This window comes from Plecotus auritus (genome assembly GCF_963455305.1).
Source record: "Plecotus auritus genome assembly, chromosome: 12".
Taxonomy (NCBI): Eukaryota; Metazoa; Chordata; class Mammalia; order Chiroptera; family Vespertilionidae; genus Plecotus; species Plecotus auritus.
In genome coordinates, this window is record NC_137778.1 from 2,660,730 (window position 1) to 2,676,817 (window position 16,088).

The 16,088-nt window shown below is 55.7% G+C and overlaps 1 protein-coding gene across 6 annotated transcripts in view; it reads right to left on the reverse strand.

The window, feature by feature from the left end:
- RXRG (retinoid X receptor gamma) overlaps nucleotides 1-16,088 on the reverse strand; it is a 159,127-nt gene that overhangs the window by 20,791 nt on the left and 122,248 nt on the right. For 5 of the 6 annotated variants that reach the window (XM_080647292.1, XM_080647288.1, XM_080647289.1 and 2 more), the window contains exon 2: nucleotides 7,728-7,975. In XM_080647292.1, the coding sequence (XP_080503418.1) occupies nucleotides 7,728-7,946 (219 nt within the window). In that variant the 5' untranslated portion in view covers nucleotides 7,947-7,975. Of the gene's footprint in view, nucleotides 1-5,959; nucleotides 6,098-7,727; nucleotides 7,976-16,088 lie in introns of those variants that run through there. The other variant, XM_080647291.1, reaches the window with a different exon arrangement.

The following is a 16,088-nucleotide window of genomic DNA, read 5'->3' on the forward strand; positions in this document are numbered from 1 at the left end:
GGGGGGTGTTGGAGTGGCCGTGGGGCTGAGGGGGGTGTTGGAGTGGCCGTGGGGCTGAGGGGGGTGGGGTATTGGAGTGGCCGGGGGGCTGAGGGGGGGTGTTGGAGTGGCCGTGGATGTGAGGGGGGTGTTGGAGTGGCTGTGGAGGTGAGGGGGGATGTTGGAGTGGCTGTGGAGGTGAGGGGGGTGTTGGAGTGGCTGTGGAGGTGAGGGGGGGTGTTGGAGTGGCTGTGGAGGTGAGGGGGGATGTTGGAGTGGCCGTGGGGGTGAGGGGGGTGTTGGAGTGGCCGTGGAGGTGAGGGGGGTGGGGTATTGGAGTGGCCGTGGAGGTGAGGGGGTGATGTTGGAGTGGCCGTGGAGGTGAGGGGGGGTGGGGTGTTGGAGTGGCCGTGGAGGTGAAGGGGGGTGGGGTGTTGGAGTGGCCATGGAGGTGAGGGGGGGTGGGGTGTTGGAGTGGCCGTGGAGGTGAGGGGGGGTGGGGTGTTGGAGTGGCCGTGGAGGTGAGGGGGGGTGTTAGAGTGGCTGTGGAGGTGAGGGGGGGTGTTAGAGTGGCTGTGGAGGTGAGGGGGGGTGTTAGAGTGGCCGTGGAGGTGAGAGGGGATGTTGGAGTGGCCGTGGGAGGTGAGGGGGGGATGTTGGAGTAGCCATGGAGATGAGGAGAGGTGTTGGAGTGGCCGTGGAGGTGAGGGGGGTGGGTGTTGGAGTGGCCGTGGAGGTGAGAGGGGATGTTGGAGTGGCCGTGGGAGGTGAGGGGGGGATGTTGGAGTAGCCATGGAGATGAGGAGAGGTGTTGGAGTGGCCGTGGAGGTGAGGGGGGTGGGGTGTTGGAGTGGCCGTGGAGGTGAGGGGGGTGGGGTGTTGGAGTGGCCGTGGAGGTGAGGGGGGGTGGGGTGTTGGAGTGGCCGTGGAGGTGAGGGGGGGTGGGGTGTTGGAGTGGCCGTGGAGGTGAGGGGGGTGGGGTGTTGGAGTGGCCGTGGAGGTGAGGGGGGTGGGGTGTTGGAGTGGCCGTGGAGGTGAGGGGGGTGTTGGAGTGGTCGTGGAGGCAGCTTGGTGGTGACCCCTTGGGGGTGGCGGGGTCCCTGACCTCTGTGTGGTCCATGTGAACTGTGAGGCATATGCCTAACCCAGTGACAGCGATTCTCACACCAACCAAAGGCAGTTTTCTTCCGAGTCAAGGCCTTTGGGACAGAAGGAATGACGGATAAACACAGCTCAGAGCCGAGAGAAGCGCCTTCCACTCTCACCAGCTTAGCAAGTCACTCAGCCATGGAGCGCAGGAGGTGGCCGAGGTGCAGCGAGGAGGCCGGGAAGGACAGCCGCAGCCCCTGCTCTGCACCGAAGTTGCCGGGAAGTGTTTTAATTAATGCACATGAGCCCTGGCTGATGCTCAGCGGGTTCGAGCATTGCGCATCCGCAGGGCACAGGTTTGATCTCCAATCAGCACACATGCAAGAGTCAACCAATGAATGCAGCAAATTCAATAACAGATGGATGTTTCTCTCTCTCCTCTCTCTCCTCTCTCCTCTCTCCTCTCTCTCTTTCTCTCTTTCTCTCTTTCTCTCTCTCTCCCCTCTCTCTCTCTCCTCTCTCTCTCCTCTCTCCTCTCTCTCTCTCTCTCTCTCTCTCCTCTCTCTCCTCCCTCTCTCTCTCTCCTCTCTCCTTTCTCTCTCTCTCCTATCTCCCCCCCTCTCTCTCTCTCTCCTCTCTCTCTTTCTCTCTCTCTCCCCTCTCTCTCTCTTCTCTCTCTCTCTCCTCCCCCCCTCTCTCTCTCCCCCGACTCCCTGCTCCTTCCCCTTCTGCCACCTCCGCTCAGGAAACCGTCCCCTGCCTTTCCTCCTGCCCGTCTCCGCCGGCAGGTGCGCCCCTGCGGCCTGCAGTGGTCACGAAGCAGCACTTGCTGGGGTTGCTGCCATCGGTGCCACTGGCTCTGGGAAGCCTGCTCAACGCTAATTAAGTATTTAATCTTCACAACAACCCTATGGGGTCTTCCTATTTTCAGACAAGGAAATTGAGCCTTAACGTGTTTTATTCATTTACTAGAGGCCCGGTGCACGAAATTCGTGCACGGAGGGGGGGTGTGTCCTTCAGCCCAGCCTGCACCCTCTCCAATCTGGGACCCCTCGAGGGATGTTTGACTGCCTGCTTAGGCCCAATCCACTGGGATTGGGCCTAAACGGGCAGTCAGACATCCCTCTCACAATCCAGGACTGCTGGCTCCCAACTGCTCACTGGCCCGCCTTCCTGATTTCCCCTAACTGCTTCTGCCTGCCAGCCTGATCTCCCCCAACCACTCCCCTGCCAGCCTGATTGATGCCTAACTGCTCCCCTGCCAGCCCGATTGCCCTTAACTGCCCTCCCCTGCAGGCCTGGTCACCCCTGACTGCCCTCCCCGGCCAGCCTCATCACCCCTAACTGCTCTCCCCTGCTGGTCTGGTCACCCCCAACTTCCCTCCCCTGCAGGCCTGGTCCCTCCCAACTGCCCTCCCTTGCTGGCCATCTTGTGGCAGCCATCTTGTGTCCACATGGGGTCAGTCATCTTTGACCACATGAGGGCAGCCATCTTATGTGTTGGAGTGACAGTCAATTTGCATATTACTCTTTTATTAGATAGGAGGATTAGATAGGATAGAGGCTTGGTGCATGGGTGGGAGCAGGCTGGTTTGCCCTGAAGGGTGTCCCAGATCAGGTTGGGGGTTCCCTTGGGGTGTGGGGCAGCCTGGGCAAGGGGCCTGTGGTGGTTTGCAGGCCGGCCACAGCCCCCAATGACCCAAACATAGGCCAGGGCTGGCTGGAAGCAGGTATCTGGGATTTATTTATCTTCTATCATTTGAAACTTTGTAGCCTTGAGCAGAGGCCAAGGCAGGCCAGGGCGGGTGGGAAGCTTGGCTTCCTCCATCGCCGGGGCAACCCAAGCCTCTGGCTGGCTCCAGCTCCGTGGCCACCGCCATCTTTGTTGGGATTTATTTATCTTCCATAATTGAAACTTTGTAGCCTTGAGTGGAGGCCAGGGCCGGCCAGGGCGGGTGGGAAGCTTGGCTTCCTCCATCGCCAGGGGCAACCCAAGCCTCCTGCTCACTCCAGCTCCATGATGGCCACCATCTTAGTTGGGTTAATTTGCATACTCGCTCTGATTGGCTGGTGGGCGTAGCGGAGTGATGGTCAATTTGCATGTTTCTCTTTTATTAGTGTAGATTCTTTCAGAAATCCTGTGGGGGCACAAGAAGAAAGACACACAGGCACTGCCTCAAGGACCTAGCCATTAATGAGATTAAAAGTCAGGGTAGTTTAAGAAGAAAGATCATGAGCAATTGAGATCAGGGAAGACTTCCTGAAGGAGGTGGCATCTGAGCTGGGACTGGACAGCCTTCAACAATGGGCAGGATTAAGATGGGCAGTGATGAGCAAAAGGCTGTGAGTACCCAGGCCTGTAAGGAATCCCCGGTGTGTGTCTGGTGGATGGATGGGGACATGGGGGAGGTGGCTGTGACAGAGCCCGGGCTTGACTGCCTGGCTAAGGGGGCGGATTGAGGTTGGGAGGCCATGAGGAGCCACTGGAGGTTCTGAGCAGAGGAACAATGTCCCCACCTCTGCCTAGGGCAGCAAAACGGGGAAAAGCCTGGGGAGACACACAGTCTGTCGCACCTGCCCAGGTGCCTTCCAGACCCATCAGGTGGAAGGAATGGCTCTTGGACCCTGGGGCCCCCTGGCCCTGGCAGCTGCCTGCCCACCTCCCTGGCAGGATCCCCTCTCCTACCCCTCCTGAGTCTGGTGGTGAGGAAGGGGTGGCTGGGACCGGGGGTGGCTGCTCCCTTCTCTGACAGCCTGTCTTGCTTGGGCGTTGTTTGCTCTGAGGAGGGGAGAGGAGATGGAAGGCCGCCAGCAGAGTGCAAAGCCATTGGCTGCCTGGCCCCAACCCTGGCCCCGCTGCCCCCTTCCATTGGGAGCACCCCTGCTGAAGGGAGCACCGGGCGGCTGCTCCAGGCTCTGGCTGCCGCCTGAGCAGGATAGAAACCCCCCTGGATCATCGAGGAGCACAGGGCCCACATTTCTGAGCTGCTTTCAGCCCAAATGACCCCACTGAAGGCAGGTGTGAGGCCGGCGGCTGCAGGAAGGCTCTCCCTTTCTAGTGGCGCCCAGTTAACCTGGGGAGGGTCTAGGCCATGAGGAACGAGGCCCTCCCCGGGGAGAGAGGAGCCCTGCGGCCAGACCACCCCCCCGCCTCACCGTGCCCTGCTGCACAACAGTGCCAGGTCACGTCCCAGAGACTCCGGCTCCCGTCTACACACAGGTCAGAGGGGCTCAGACGCGGAGGGTGTGGGTGGCAGGTGAGCAGGAGGGAGGTAGACTGAGAAGGGGTCACATCCTGGCTGGGGTTCAGCCAGACCTGTTTTTATTTGACCTTAATATCAGGCTTTCACACAGGATTTCACTGGAAAAGATGTGATGGCCTAACTTTCCTTTAGTCGTGAGGCAAGAGGATCTGTAAGATCTGCTCTAGCTCCAACACCTGCACTTGTTATAACGATGCAGACATCTGCAGGGGCGTGACAGCTACCAATCCCCACCTGGGCAGGAACAGGTGCGACGGGACCCTGTTAGGGGCAGGGGCAGGGGCAGGAGGGGTCAGAGGGAGCAGGCCAAGGACACGCAGGCCTGTGCCAAGGCCAGCCAGCACACATCACACTTACAATGTGCAGCATGCACACTCACACTCACACATAAACACACACACTCACACAGTGACACACACATTCTCACACACACACAAACTCACACTCACACTACTCTCACACATAAACACACACACACATACACACACTCACTCTCACATACACATTCACACACACACAATCTCACACACACTCACATACACATTCACACACACACAAACTCACACACACACACACTCTCACATACACATTCACACACACACAAACTCACACATATACACACTCACACTCTCACATACACATTCACACACACAATCTCACACACACTCACATACACATTCACACACACAATCTCACACACATTCACATACACATTCACACACACACAAACTCACACACACTCACTCACACTCTCACATCCACATTCACACACACACAGTCTCACACACACTCACATACACATTCACACACACACAAACTCACACATACACACACTCACACTCTCACATCCACATTCACACACACACAGTCTCACACACACTCACATACACATTCACACACACACAAACTCACACATACACACACTCACACTCTCACATACATATTCACACACTCACACACAATCTCACACACACTCACACAGATTCACACTCACACATGCACACTTACACTCTCACGCACGCACACTCACACACACTCACACTCACATGCACGTCCAGGAAAAGGTGGCCTAGACCAGTTTGTTGGAAGCTGCATACACACCTGCCCAATCCACAGATGGTGATTTTAGAAATTGCTCGTTCCCTCAGCCACTTCTCACCAGGGCAGGGCACGATTTTAGACATTTCTGAATCTCCAGAGCCAAGTTCAGTGAGCACTTGCTGAAATGAACTTCTCTAGAACCTTCCAGCAACAGAGGACACTTGAATCAGTGGTCACCGGGGTGCAGGATATAGTGCTTAGGAATAATAGTAATAACTCTTGTTGCCATGAGCATTGTAAGCACCTAAGAAGTGATTTTTCCATATATCCTCTGATTTTCATAAAAATCACTGTCAGGTAATCAGGACATGTTACCCGACAGCAGAGGACAAGCGGTGAGATAGTGGTTTGCACAGGGTGGCACAGCCCCTGCCCCATAAGCCAGTCCAGTTCCCTTCACTGCTCCAGACTGAAGACCCAACAAGAGCAAGGAGAAGCTCAAACCCCGAGCAGCAGAGCTCGGGGCAGGGGCCTACCTGCCGCCCCACAGAGCTGCTCCCCCGGCCCCTCGCCCCAACCGTACTTACCCTGACCTGTCACGGAAGGCGCATGTTCCCGGGCAAAGCCCACTCTCAGCTGCTTAGCCCGGGATGCTCAGGGACAGCTGCCCGGTGGTTCAGAGTCGCCAACACCGAGGGCACTTGCTGTCCTGTGTCCTCTAACTAACTGGGCCAAGTGTCCTGCCGTGGGTTCCGGAGCCCCAGCCCACATCCTGGTGCCTGGGCCGCAGGCTCCGCAGCGCCTGGCAAGCTGCACGGAGCTCCCAGAGCCAAGCGTGGCCTTGGCTTCTGCACGCAGCCCAGTTGGCCAGCAGCAAGCCTTCAGCTGACCTTTCAACCCCAATCCCTCTGTACAGACATTCGGTCCAAGAGCAGCAGCGCACGCGCACTCGGCCTTGACGCAGACCTGTGGGCCAATTTTGGCGCCGTGGCCCGGAGTGTGGCGACTACGGCAGCGTCGGGGGACGGTGCTGGCCCCTCCCCACCCACAGCCCGTCTCCGTCCATCCCCTCGCCTGTCCGTTTCTTCATGGCGATCACGGCTGCTGGCTGAGGCTACGTCCTGCGCTCCCTGCAGCTGCCATGCAGGGAAGACCTTGGCCACAGTATTCAGAGCATCCCCCAGGACCCGGGCCGGGCCGAGGAGCTGCACACAGAGGACCTCGCCAACAGGCATCGGGAGGAATGAGCTCCCTTTGCAAAGTTTGCTTTGTCCCAGAACCTCCGCGTACTTTCCTGTCTCTAACCTACTGGCTTTGCCTATTTCCCTGGAATCCATTGACATGAAAGAACATAAATCAACAAACCTCTCAAAGGTCTCCCATTCTGAAGGGGGTGTCACCAGCTCTGTGGTTACGAGGAGAGCATGGCCTCAATACAGTCCATCCCACCGCTGTCTGATCCATGATCCTCTGAGCCTCCCACACCCTCCTGGACCCCATGACTGGGAGGCCACAGGGCCTTGTCTATCGTCCCTTCGATTCCACACCACACCACTGACAGCATGTACAACACGGCCTTGCCAGTATGATGGGCATGGCCCCCAAGACCCTCAGGGGCACTGATTCGCTCCTAAGTCTTCACATCCTTCACACTGTTTCTTTATAGAATCTCCCCCTGAAATAGCACAGCCCACCCCCGAGGCAGCCACGGGAGCTTCGGAGGCGGTGGTCTTCGTGAAGCTGGCGTGAGCAGAGACCTCCCTGCGCTCTCCTGATTCTGTCTGGACATTGCCACTCCTGTGAGGTGCCACAAGGAGAGGTGCCCCAGGTAGCTGCTGTGCCTTTAGTCTGGGACCCGAGGGGCAGACATGGACCCAGCCTCAGCCTAGCCTGGATCACCCACCACCTGAGCAGAGCCATCCTAGCTGACACAGAAACTTGAGAGTGAGAAAAAAAATGTGTGTGATTTTCAACACATGACACATTGGGGGCTGGTTGTTATGCAGCATCATTACACAAGAGCCAACCACTACAAGCTGCCTTCTCAGTGTGACGTTGCTAGAAGGAAGTGAAAGGCATCGGACCACCCTTTGGGGGCCTCAGAACAGCAAGGCGGGGTCCACCACACACACACACACACACAGCCCCTCTCCTGAGAAGCATGAACCAGACTCCCGGCCACGCCGGGTCCTCTGCCCTCTGGGGCTGCTCTGCCTGAGGACACACTTCACGGAGGTCCTGCCAGAGGGAGGTCTACAGACAACCCAGGTCCTTCTGCCCGCACACAGTAGGCACCTGCTTGGTGCTGGCTGTGCTCCAGGAGCACCTGTGGGAGGTGGCTGGGAGCTCACTTACCTGAGAGCTGGGCGGGGCAACCAGGTTGATTCCTGGAGGGGCTGCCAGCGCTCCTGAGGGCGGCCCCATGGCAGACGTGATGACGCGATACGGAGAACCCAGTGCATTGAGGGGGGTCCCCACCGCACTCAGAGTCCGTGGAGCACTCACAGGGGTGTCCGTGTAGCTGGGGTGGCTGTCCATGGGCTTCCCTGTGGACAAGGCTGCCGATGGGCTCATGGACGTGGAGCCAGAGTGGCCGGGGGAGCCTGTGGGAGGAGAGCACAGGTGAGGAGGCTGGGGAGCACAGAGTGCTGTGGAGCAGCCCCCAGGTTTGCTTCCTGGGCCCTTCCCTCCCTTCCTGCCACACCTGACACCTGTGGACCAACGTGCTCGTGGCCACACAGGCTGGTAGAATACAGGCAAGCGAAGAGCAGAGGGAGAGACATTGTACTGATGTTCTTCTGTCCCCACCTGCACTCCACCTTCAACTGCTTCAGATCAGCCAGGGCCACGGGCACGTCCACAAGTCCCCAGGTCTGGGCAGCTGTGGCCTGGGCCGGCCAGCCAGGGAAGATGAGTCCATACCCACCCCGGGAGGGGTGGAGAGAGCAGGTGCCAGTGGCTCTGGCACTCCCTGCCTCACAGTCATGTCGCTTGAGAACATGAGTCGGGAGACCTTCATGACCTCGCTCTGGTAGTAATGAACTTGCATTAAGGTGCCAGGTGCTGGGGATTCAGAGCCCAAAAGAACATAATCCTTCCCCACCCCACCTCTGGCAACCACCAACCCGTTCTCTGTCTCTGAGTTCAGTTTTTGTTTTGTTTTGTTTTGTGTTAGATTCCACAGATAAGTGGGATCATGTGGTATTTGTCTTTCTCTGACTTATTTCACTTAGTACGATACCCTCAAGGTCCATCCATGTTGTCACAAATGGCAGGATCCCCCCCTTTTTATGGCCGAGTAATATTTCACTGTGTGTCTGTACCACATCTTTACCCATCCACCCACCAATGGACACTCGGGCTGCTGGGAGCAATGCCGCGGTGAGCACGGTGCAGGCGTCTTCTCGAGTTAGCGTTTCCACTGCGGAACTCTTTAAACTCAGCTCGCTTAGTTAAGGCCTCGCTGTGGAGAGAATGCTCACTCCCACACCTGAGAAGGTTCTGACCCTCTAGTCCAAGCATGTCAAACTCAAAGGCGAGCACGGGCCAAATAAATAAGGTTTAAGTTTATGTGGGCCGCAAATAAAAAGCTTCAATTTCATAGAAACGCCAAGTTTATTTCGATAGAGACATGCTGAATACAAAGGGCTGAAATAAATGAATCATCATTAACATAAAGTAATAGAACATTTTAATAAAAATTAATATTTTTTCTTGAACATTAACTTACCAGACACTGAATAATTGCACAAATAAATAAGCGTAATGCAAATAAACCTACTTTTCTTGTTCTCTGAAAGTGAAATATTTCCTGTTGCAGACACCAAACAAGTCAGTCCAAGACTAATGACGTGGTAATCGGCTGCTAAAATATTCAGTGCTAGTATTAGTGGAGAGAAATGGTACACCTGCATGTAAGGCGCGTAAGGGAAATGAATGCAACACTATTATAGTAATCAGTCATTAGCTGTGGAGAGTGGCTCCAGCGTTTGGACAGGTTCAAGCCTCAGACTAATGAGAGGGCATGGTCCTCTCGTGGCAAAGCCACATGCAAGTCCCAGCTTGGAGGACAAAGCCCTCCCAGCACAATTATAGCCAAAGGCTATGGCTGTAAGCTTGACCTTATGGTCCGAACCTGTGGTCCCAGGTGGCTGAGTGATGTAGGCTGCAGGAGGTGCAGCAAGTAAACAAAGCTTGATCAGGTGCATGTAATTGAGTAGATTGGAAACCTGTGAGAACATTGTAAACATCTTGACCACACCCTTCCTTTGCCTCGTGGAATCTGGCCATAAAATAAAGACTCGGCTTGCAGGTTGTGGTGCTGTCTCTCCATCAGAGAAGCAGGGTCTGACCTAGCCCCAATTTTATTCTCTTGTCTGTCTTTTCTAATCCTTCATCGGGCACGCCCCCCCCCCCCGCCCCGCCTCAGGTTCACCCATGGCTGTGCTGAGCACGGCACATTAGCGAATGTTGTAGTTCATTATTAATAATCCTATCTAATAAAAGAGTAATATGTAAATTAACCGTCACTCCACGACAAAATGGCGGCTCCCATAGCAGACGCTGGCAGCGTCGCTCCGGCAATGGAAGCCCAGCATCTGCTCCTTGGGCCATGGAGGTTGGGGAGGGGCCTCTGGCCAGAGGACTGGAGGGAGGGAAGGGGCCTGTGGGGCGCAAGCCCAACGTCCATGCCCCAACTATGCGGAGGGAGGGGAGGACCCAGAAAAATGGATCTTTTCCAGTTCCAGATGCTGACGGAGCCCTATGGGTGCCGGGGTCCTCTGCCTGCAGCCCCCAGTCGCAGCCCAGCAGCCCCAGTCACAGACTGGAAGCCCCCTGCCCACAGTCCAGACACAGCCAGCATGGCGCCGTGGTGGGGAGGGTGTCCAGCGGGCACGCTACAGACATCAAATCACTGCCACCGAGGCCGCCCGCCCCCCAACACTCGCAAGTAGTATGGTCCAAGGGGGTGACTCCTGAGGCGCAGCTCCCATGGCAGCTGATGCGCACCACGCTGGGCAGGGAAGCCGGACCTGAAAGCCCAAGCCCCCAAGTACCCGAGCTGCAGGGCATCGTGGGCTGGGGCCCTGAGGAGGCCCCAGGACAAGCATCTTCCCAGAGGCTGTGTGGAAGGAGGGGAGGAGCCTCTGGCTAGAGGCCGGGGTGAGGGATGCTGGCATCTTTGCAGGCTGGGCTGAGGGACAACCCACCCCCGCACCCCCGTGCACAAATTTTGTGCACCGGGCCTCTAGTCTTATATAATAAAAGCCTAATATGCTAAGTATCTGGTCATCCATTCAACCAATCAAAGTATAATATGCTAATGATATGCTAAGGCCGTCCAACTGCTCGCTATGATGTGCACTGACCACCAGGGGGCAAGTGCTCTGACAGGTAGGTGAGCCTGCTGCTGGGGTCTGGCCTATCAGGACTGAGTGAGACAGGCCTTCCCGTGGCCCCTCCCCCTGGCTGGCTGGCTGGACCCCACCGTGCATGAATTCGTGCACTGGGCCTCTAGTTATGTATAACAGGATATTGTAAAAATTAAGTTACAAAATGTTTATTAAAATGTTTCTTACATACCATTATATTGGCTGGGCTGCAAAAATATTTGTTGTGGGCCGCATGTGGCCCACAACCACGAGTTTGATATGCTTGTTGTAGTTTTTCTATCTGGAAAGTTTTGGTCTGTTAGGGACAATTGTCTCATAAGCAGGTGAATCCCAATCACTATGTTCCATGTCCCACAGCTGGGGAGGACCCCCAGGCTGTGGGTGCTCAGAGGGGCACGGGGCTTCAAACAAACAGGTCATACACATACTATGTGGCCTGAACAGCATCTGGCAGTCTCCACACATAACACATTTATCCTGTGAGGGTCATTTCAGCCTTCCCTGGATGAGAAAACAGGCCTGTCTCACCCCCATGCCACTCCCAGTTCCAGGGTGCCCTCCTTTGCTGCCTAGTGAGTTCTTAATCACCCTTCAAAGTCTAACGCAAGCATCACCTCCCCCAGGAAGCCCCCCTGGTGTGTCTGGTCTGGTTTGATGCTTTTTTTCTGTTGTCTAAGGGACAGTCTATTTCTGTCTCTTCCATTAAATTGAGGAGGGAGGAGTGTCCGTTTCTGTTTGCCCACCTCCAGCACAGTGCCAGGCACTGCCCGGGTGGCAAGTGGCAGAGCCCAGATTCAAACTGTCAGCCTGAAGCCCAGCTCTCCTGCCTGGGCTGCCAAAGACTCAGAGGACGTCTAAAGCACCCTCACAGCACTCAGCACAAACTGACCAATTCACAAGTGATCTCGAGCTGACAGTCCATACGGACGGGGGGGAGGGCAGCGCAGGAACCCAAGCCGGAAGCACGACATCCTTCCACGTGGCGATGACTGGAAGAACCGTTTTAGACTCTCCTGGGGCCCTGGGAGGCTGACATTGAAAGAGGCCAGTGGCTCTCGACCGGCCCTGAGGCAACACCTACCTTGATGGGCGAGAGCTGTGACCTCTGCTGTCCCACCGTCCCCCACAGCCATGGCTCTCCATGCACACAAGGGGCCTCAGCCCCCTCTCCTCTGTGCCCCTGGACCTGAGACAGCGCTGGTCCCCTCCGCATACCGGGCATGCCCGTGGGTGACACCAGACCCAGAGCTCAGGATGGACAGGATTGAGACTGCGCCCCCCGCTCACCAACCTGAGTCCCCAGGTGCGGAGCCTGCACCACTGGTGGGTGGGGACGCTATGGGAGCCTGCACTGGGGTGAAGGCAGGCTTGTAAAAGCTTTAATCATTTTATATTTATTTTAGCATTTCCCTGTTTATAGCAAGTAACTGGGCTTTGATTTTCACACTGAATTATCTTCTGAAAATAGCTATTTAAGTTAAAAAAAAAAAAAACAACAGTAAATTGACCTAAGAAAAAGTTACACTCAACATACAAGGACACTCAATATGTAGAATATCATGCAATTAGTCTGCAAAGGCATGACATTTAAGAAACATTGACAGCACAAATACACACACACACACACACACACACACACACACACACACTAGAGACCTGTGCACTGGAGTGGGGGGTCCCTCAGCCCAGCCTGTATCCTCTCACAGTCTGGGACCCCTCGGGGGATATCCACCTGCTGGCTTAGGCCCACTCCCTGGGGGATCAGGCCTAAGCTGGCAGTCAGACATCCCTCTGGCAGCCTAGGAGCCCTCGGGGGATGTCCCCCCAAGGGGTCCTTAGCGCTGCTGCCACTGCCGCTGCACTGGCCAGCCATGGGCCAGCTTCTGGCTGAGCGGCACTCCCCCTGTGAAAGCGCACTAACCACCAGGGGGCAGCTCCTGCATTGAGCGTCTTCCCCCTGGTGGTCAGTGCATGTCATAGCGACTGGTCCTTCCGGTCATTCCACTGTTAGGGTCAATTTGCATATTACCCTTTTATTATATAGGATAATAATAAACTGTCTTAACTACTCATGGGGAGTGGAGAATGAAACGGTGAGTTCAGTTAGTTTTACAGCAGCTTTAAAAACGTAGCTTTATTTCTACGGAGTCCATGGCCCGTTCATCACCACATTTTTTAAAACTAATTTGAAAGGACAAGGACATCTTACACAAATGCATGTGGTTCTTCATTCCTCGGTGACCCAGTCGCTCTTAGAAACGAATAGCTTTGCTCTTAGAAAAGGTAGACAGTAGTGACTTTGATGACAACAGTGTCCCAGTGGACACTCCATCCATTGTCAGGAGCAGACACGAGCGCTTACCTGCCCGTGACATGTTCACCAGCCTCTCGCGCTCACTCCTTCTCATCAGCCACACGAGAACCGCAGCCGGTACTGGGAGCACCGTGTTGGCTGGGAACCTGGTTTCTGGCCCAAACCCGAAGTCAAAGTTTTCTCTGTGCTTCTCTCTGGTCCTGCAGCCGATGTGTGAGGCTCTGCAGCCCCTCGGCCCCGGCCCCGCACCCTCTGCATCCTGCATGCCCACCGCCGGGCGCCCGGAGCGCGCCTTTCTGCACCACACAGCCCCTGCGCCTCACCCAGCGATGCTTTCTATGAAACAAGCCTGTCTGCGGAAAGGGCTGGTGCGCTCTCAGGAGCTCCACTTCCCTTCAACCCTCTATCCCCTCCCCCAGCCTCCTTCTCCCTCCCAGCAAGGACCCTGCCAGCCCAGCTCATGAGCATGAGGCCAGTACTGGCATCTGCAAGAAGTAAGCACGGGTGGTGGTCCCAGATGGTCTGGGCCTGGACCCGGAGCCCAGTCGTCAGCTGGGCCTTGGCAGACCTGCAGGCTCCCGAGTGTCACGGGAACCAGAGCCGCTGGGACCCTGTGGGTGCATGGTTCCCCCAGGGCACGTGGAGATACTCAGCCTCCGACCCATGTGGCAGCTGTAATGACTCACTACACATCAGTGCTGTGGGGCAGGGCAGTGTGGCCTGAACGCCATCGTAGGGCATGTGCCTAAAGGATTCAGCCCAAGCCAGGCCCATCGAAAACGCTCCACACCGGCAGCCGTCACCATACACTGGTCAGCACACCCGTGTCGGTGACATTGCATTTTCTGAATGGGTTAGTAAACCGTCATTGTTCTGGGCCAGACTGCCCCTCATTCTAGCCCCCTCTCCAGACCCCCGGGGGGCACTCATAACCCAGGCTGGTGCCCAAAGATCCTCCCTGCTGACCTCATTCTGAATATCTGATGCCCTACTGGCTGCCACACAATTTTCATTCCACCCCTTGCTGCTAACAGCTACCACTATGGGGCCTGGAACGTGGCAGACTCTCAAAAACTATTGGTTGACTCATCAAATGAATGAGGTCATTTTTTGCTAATTAACATACGTAACCATATATAGAGTTCATCAACAGAAAGTACTGGCATAAGAAATCTGTCTCTGATGTTTATCCAAACCAAAACCTCCGAAACCTCACAATGATGAATTGTGTGTGTGTTGAAGGGGCTCATTGAGAAAGAGAAGCTGGGTACTTAGAACTACAGAAGTCTGACCAAGGTGAGAAAGTTGCTTAGCAACCTGAGCCTCAGCCAATCAAAGCAAAATGTCACCCATGGGTCTTTCTGATTGGAGCAAATGGCCTGGCGTTCCACCCCTTTGCTATTGTGCGGGTCAGAGAGTTTGCTGTCCTGTTAGCAGTGCTGCTCAGGAGGGAAACTTGTAATGAGTTACTGATAACGGATAACAGGACCCACCCATGGGGGGAGCCGGAGTCAGCACTCGCTGCTTCTGAGAGTCCGCAGCTGCATGGGAGCCAGGGAGCACGCAGGCCCCGGCCCCGCCACCCTCGCAGGCGCAGCCACACACCCAGGCCGCCTTTTCCCCAGCGCAGGGTGTGGAGCTTAAGCCTGAGGACCACAGAGCCTCCCGCACCGGCCTGTTCTTCCCGCCCTGGGGAAGCTCACAGACTGGCTGCTACCAAGTGCGCAGGGCCACCCCCCCCCCCCCCCGCAGGGCACTGTAATGTCACCTCCTCCACTGAGTCGCAGCAACAGCAGCAGATAACATTTGGTGAAGTTACAGGAGCAGACACGGTTCTAAACACTTCACAGATATTGACGCACTTCACACTGCACAGGAGAGGCCGGGCTCTGCTTGCTCTGAACAAATGCAACACCAGGACCGAGGGAGTAAAGGGCTTGCTCTCGGAGAGGCTGGCAAATGGCACGGCGGGTCTGGACCCGGGAAAGCAGCGGGTGCGCTGCCTGATCCCACCTGCCCGGCGCTGACTCTCCAGGCAGCCCTGGCAGCTCGTACTCAGTCCCCTTTATAGGCGTCTGTAAGACGTTGCTCCTAAGGGTCTGAAGCTCACGAAGAATGCTGGGCTCTTCAGGAAAAGCCTACACAAAATTCTGTTTTCTTCCAGATGTATTAACAACCTAATACAAGGGGGGGGGGGACTTTTAAGGCGATGTTGCTCCAGTTTGTCTGTAGTTATGTGACTTAAAATACCTCTGTTCTATTGAGATATAAGCTGCAAACTTGAGTAAAGTTAGAAAAAGAAACAAATCATTCCAAAATATGCAAACAAAACCCTAAGTTGTAGTTTTCTTGGCATATATACAGTAACTATAAGACATTTTTCATTTAGAAAGTGTGTGTGTGGGGGGGGGATATTTCCCTCTTGTAATTTTCAATCAGCAAGTTGAGAATTCCATTTAAAGGATCCACAGAATTCACACCATCCCAACGCTTACCCCCTGGGAAGTGCCAGCTGGCTCCAGCTCCTCCATCTGGCTCTCCTGGCCCGACCTCTGCCCGCCCTTCCCAGCCAGCCCTGTCCTCTCGGGATTTTGACCCCAGCACTTTCTGACTCGGAGCCTCCTGCTGCCACCTGGGCCCTAGCAATCACCTCAGCTTTGGTCCCTCCTCAGGACCCCCCTCCCCTCCTTCCCCGGAGCAGGGGGCCACTCTGAGCCGGGCCTTGCAGCATGCATTGTTTTATATTTGAATTGTTCTCTGCATTTGCAAAAGCATTTTTCCACAAACATCTGAGCTGCACAGCCACCTGAGATTAAACAGGAAGGGCTTTCCCAGGCACAGCCTCTGCCTTTTCACCCACGTGGAACTCGGCTCCGAGAGGAATCCCGAGTGGGGAGAAGTGGAGGCCGCCTGTGGGATCAGCAGCCTCTCAACAGGAAAATAAAGGGACACGAGGGAAGGGACCCTCCTGCCCTGGCTCAGCCCCTGTGGCCTCTCCGAGGACAAGAG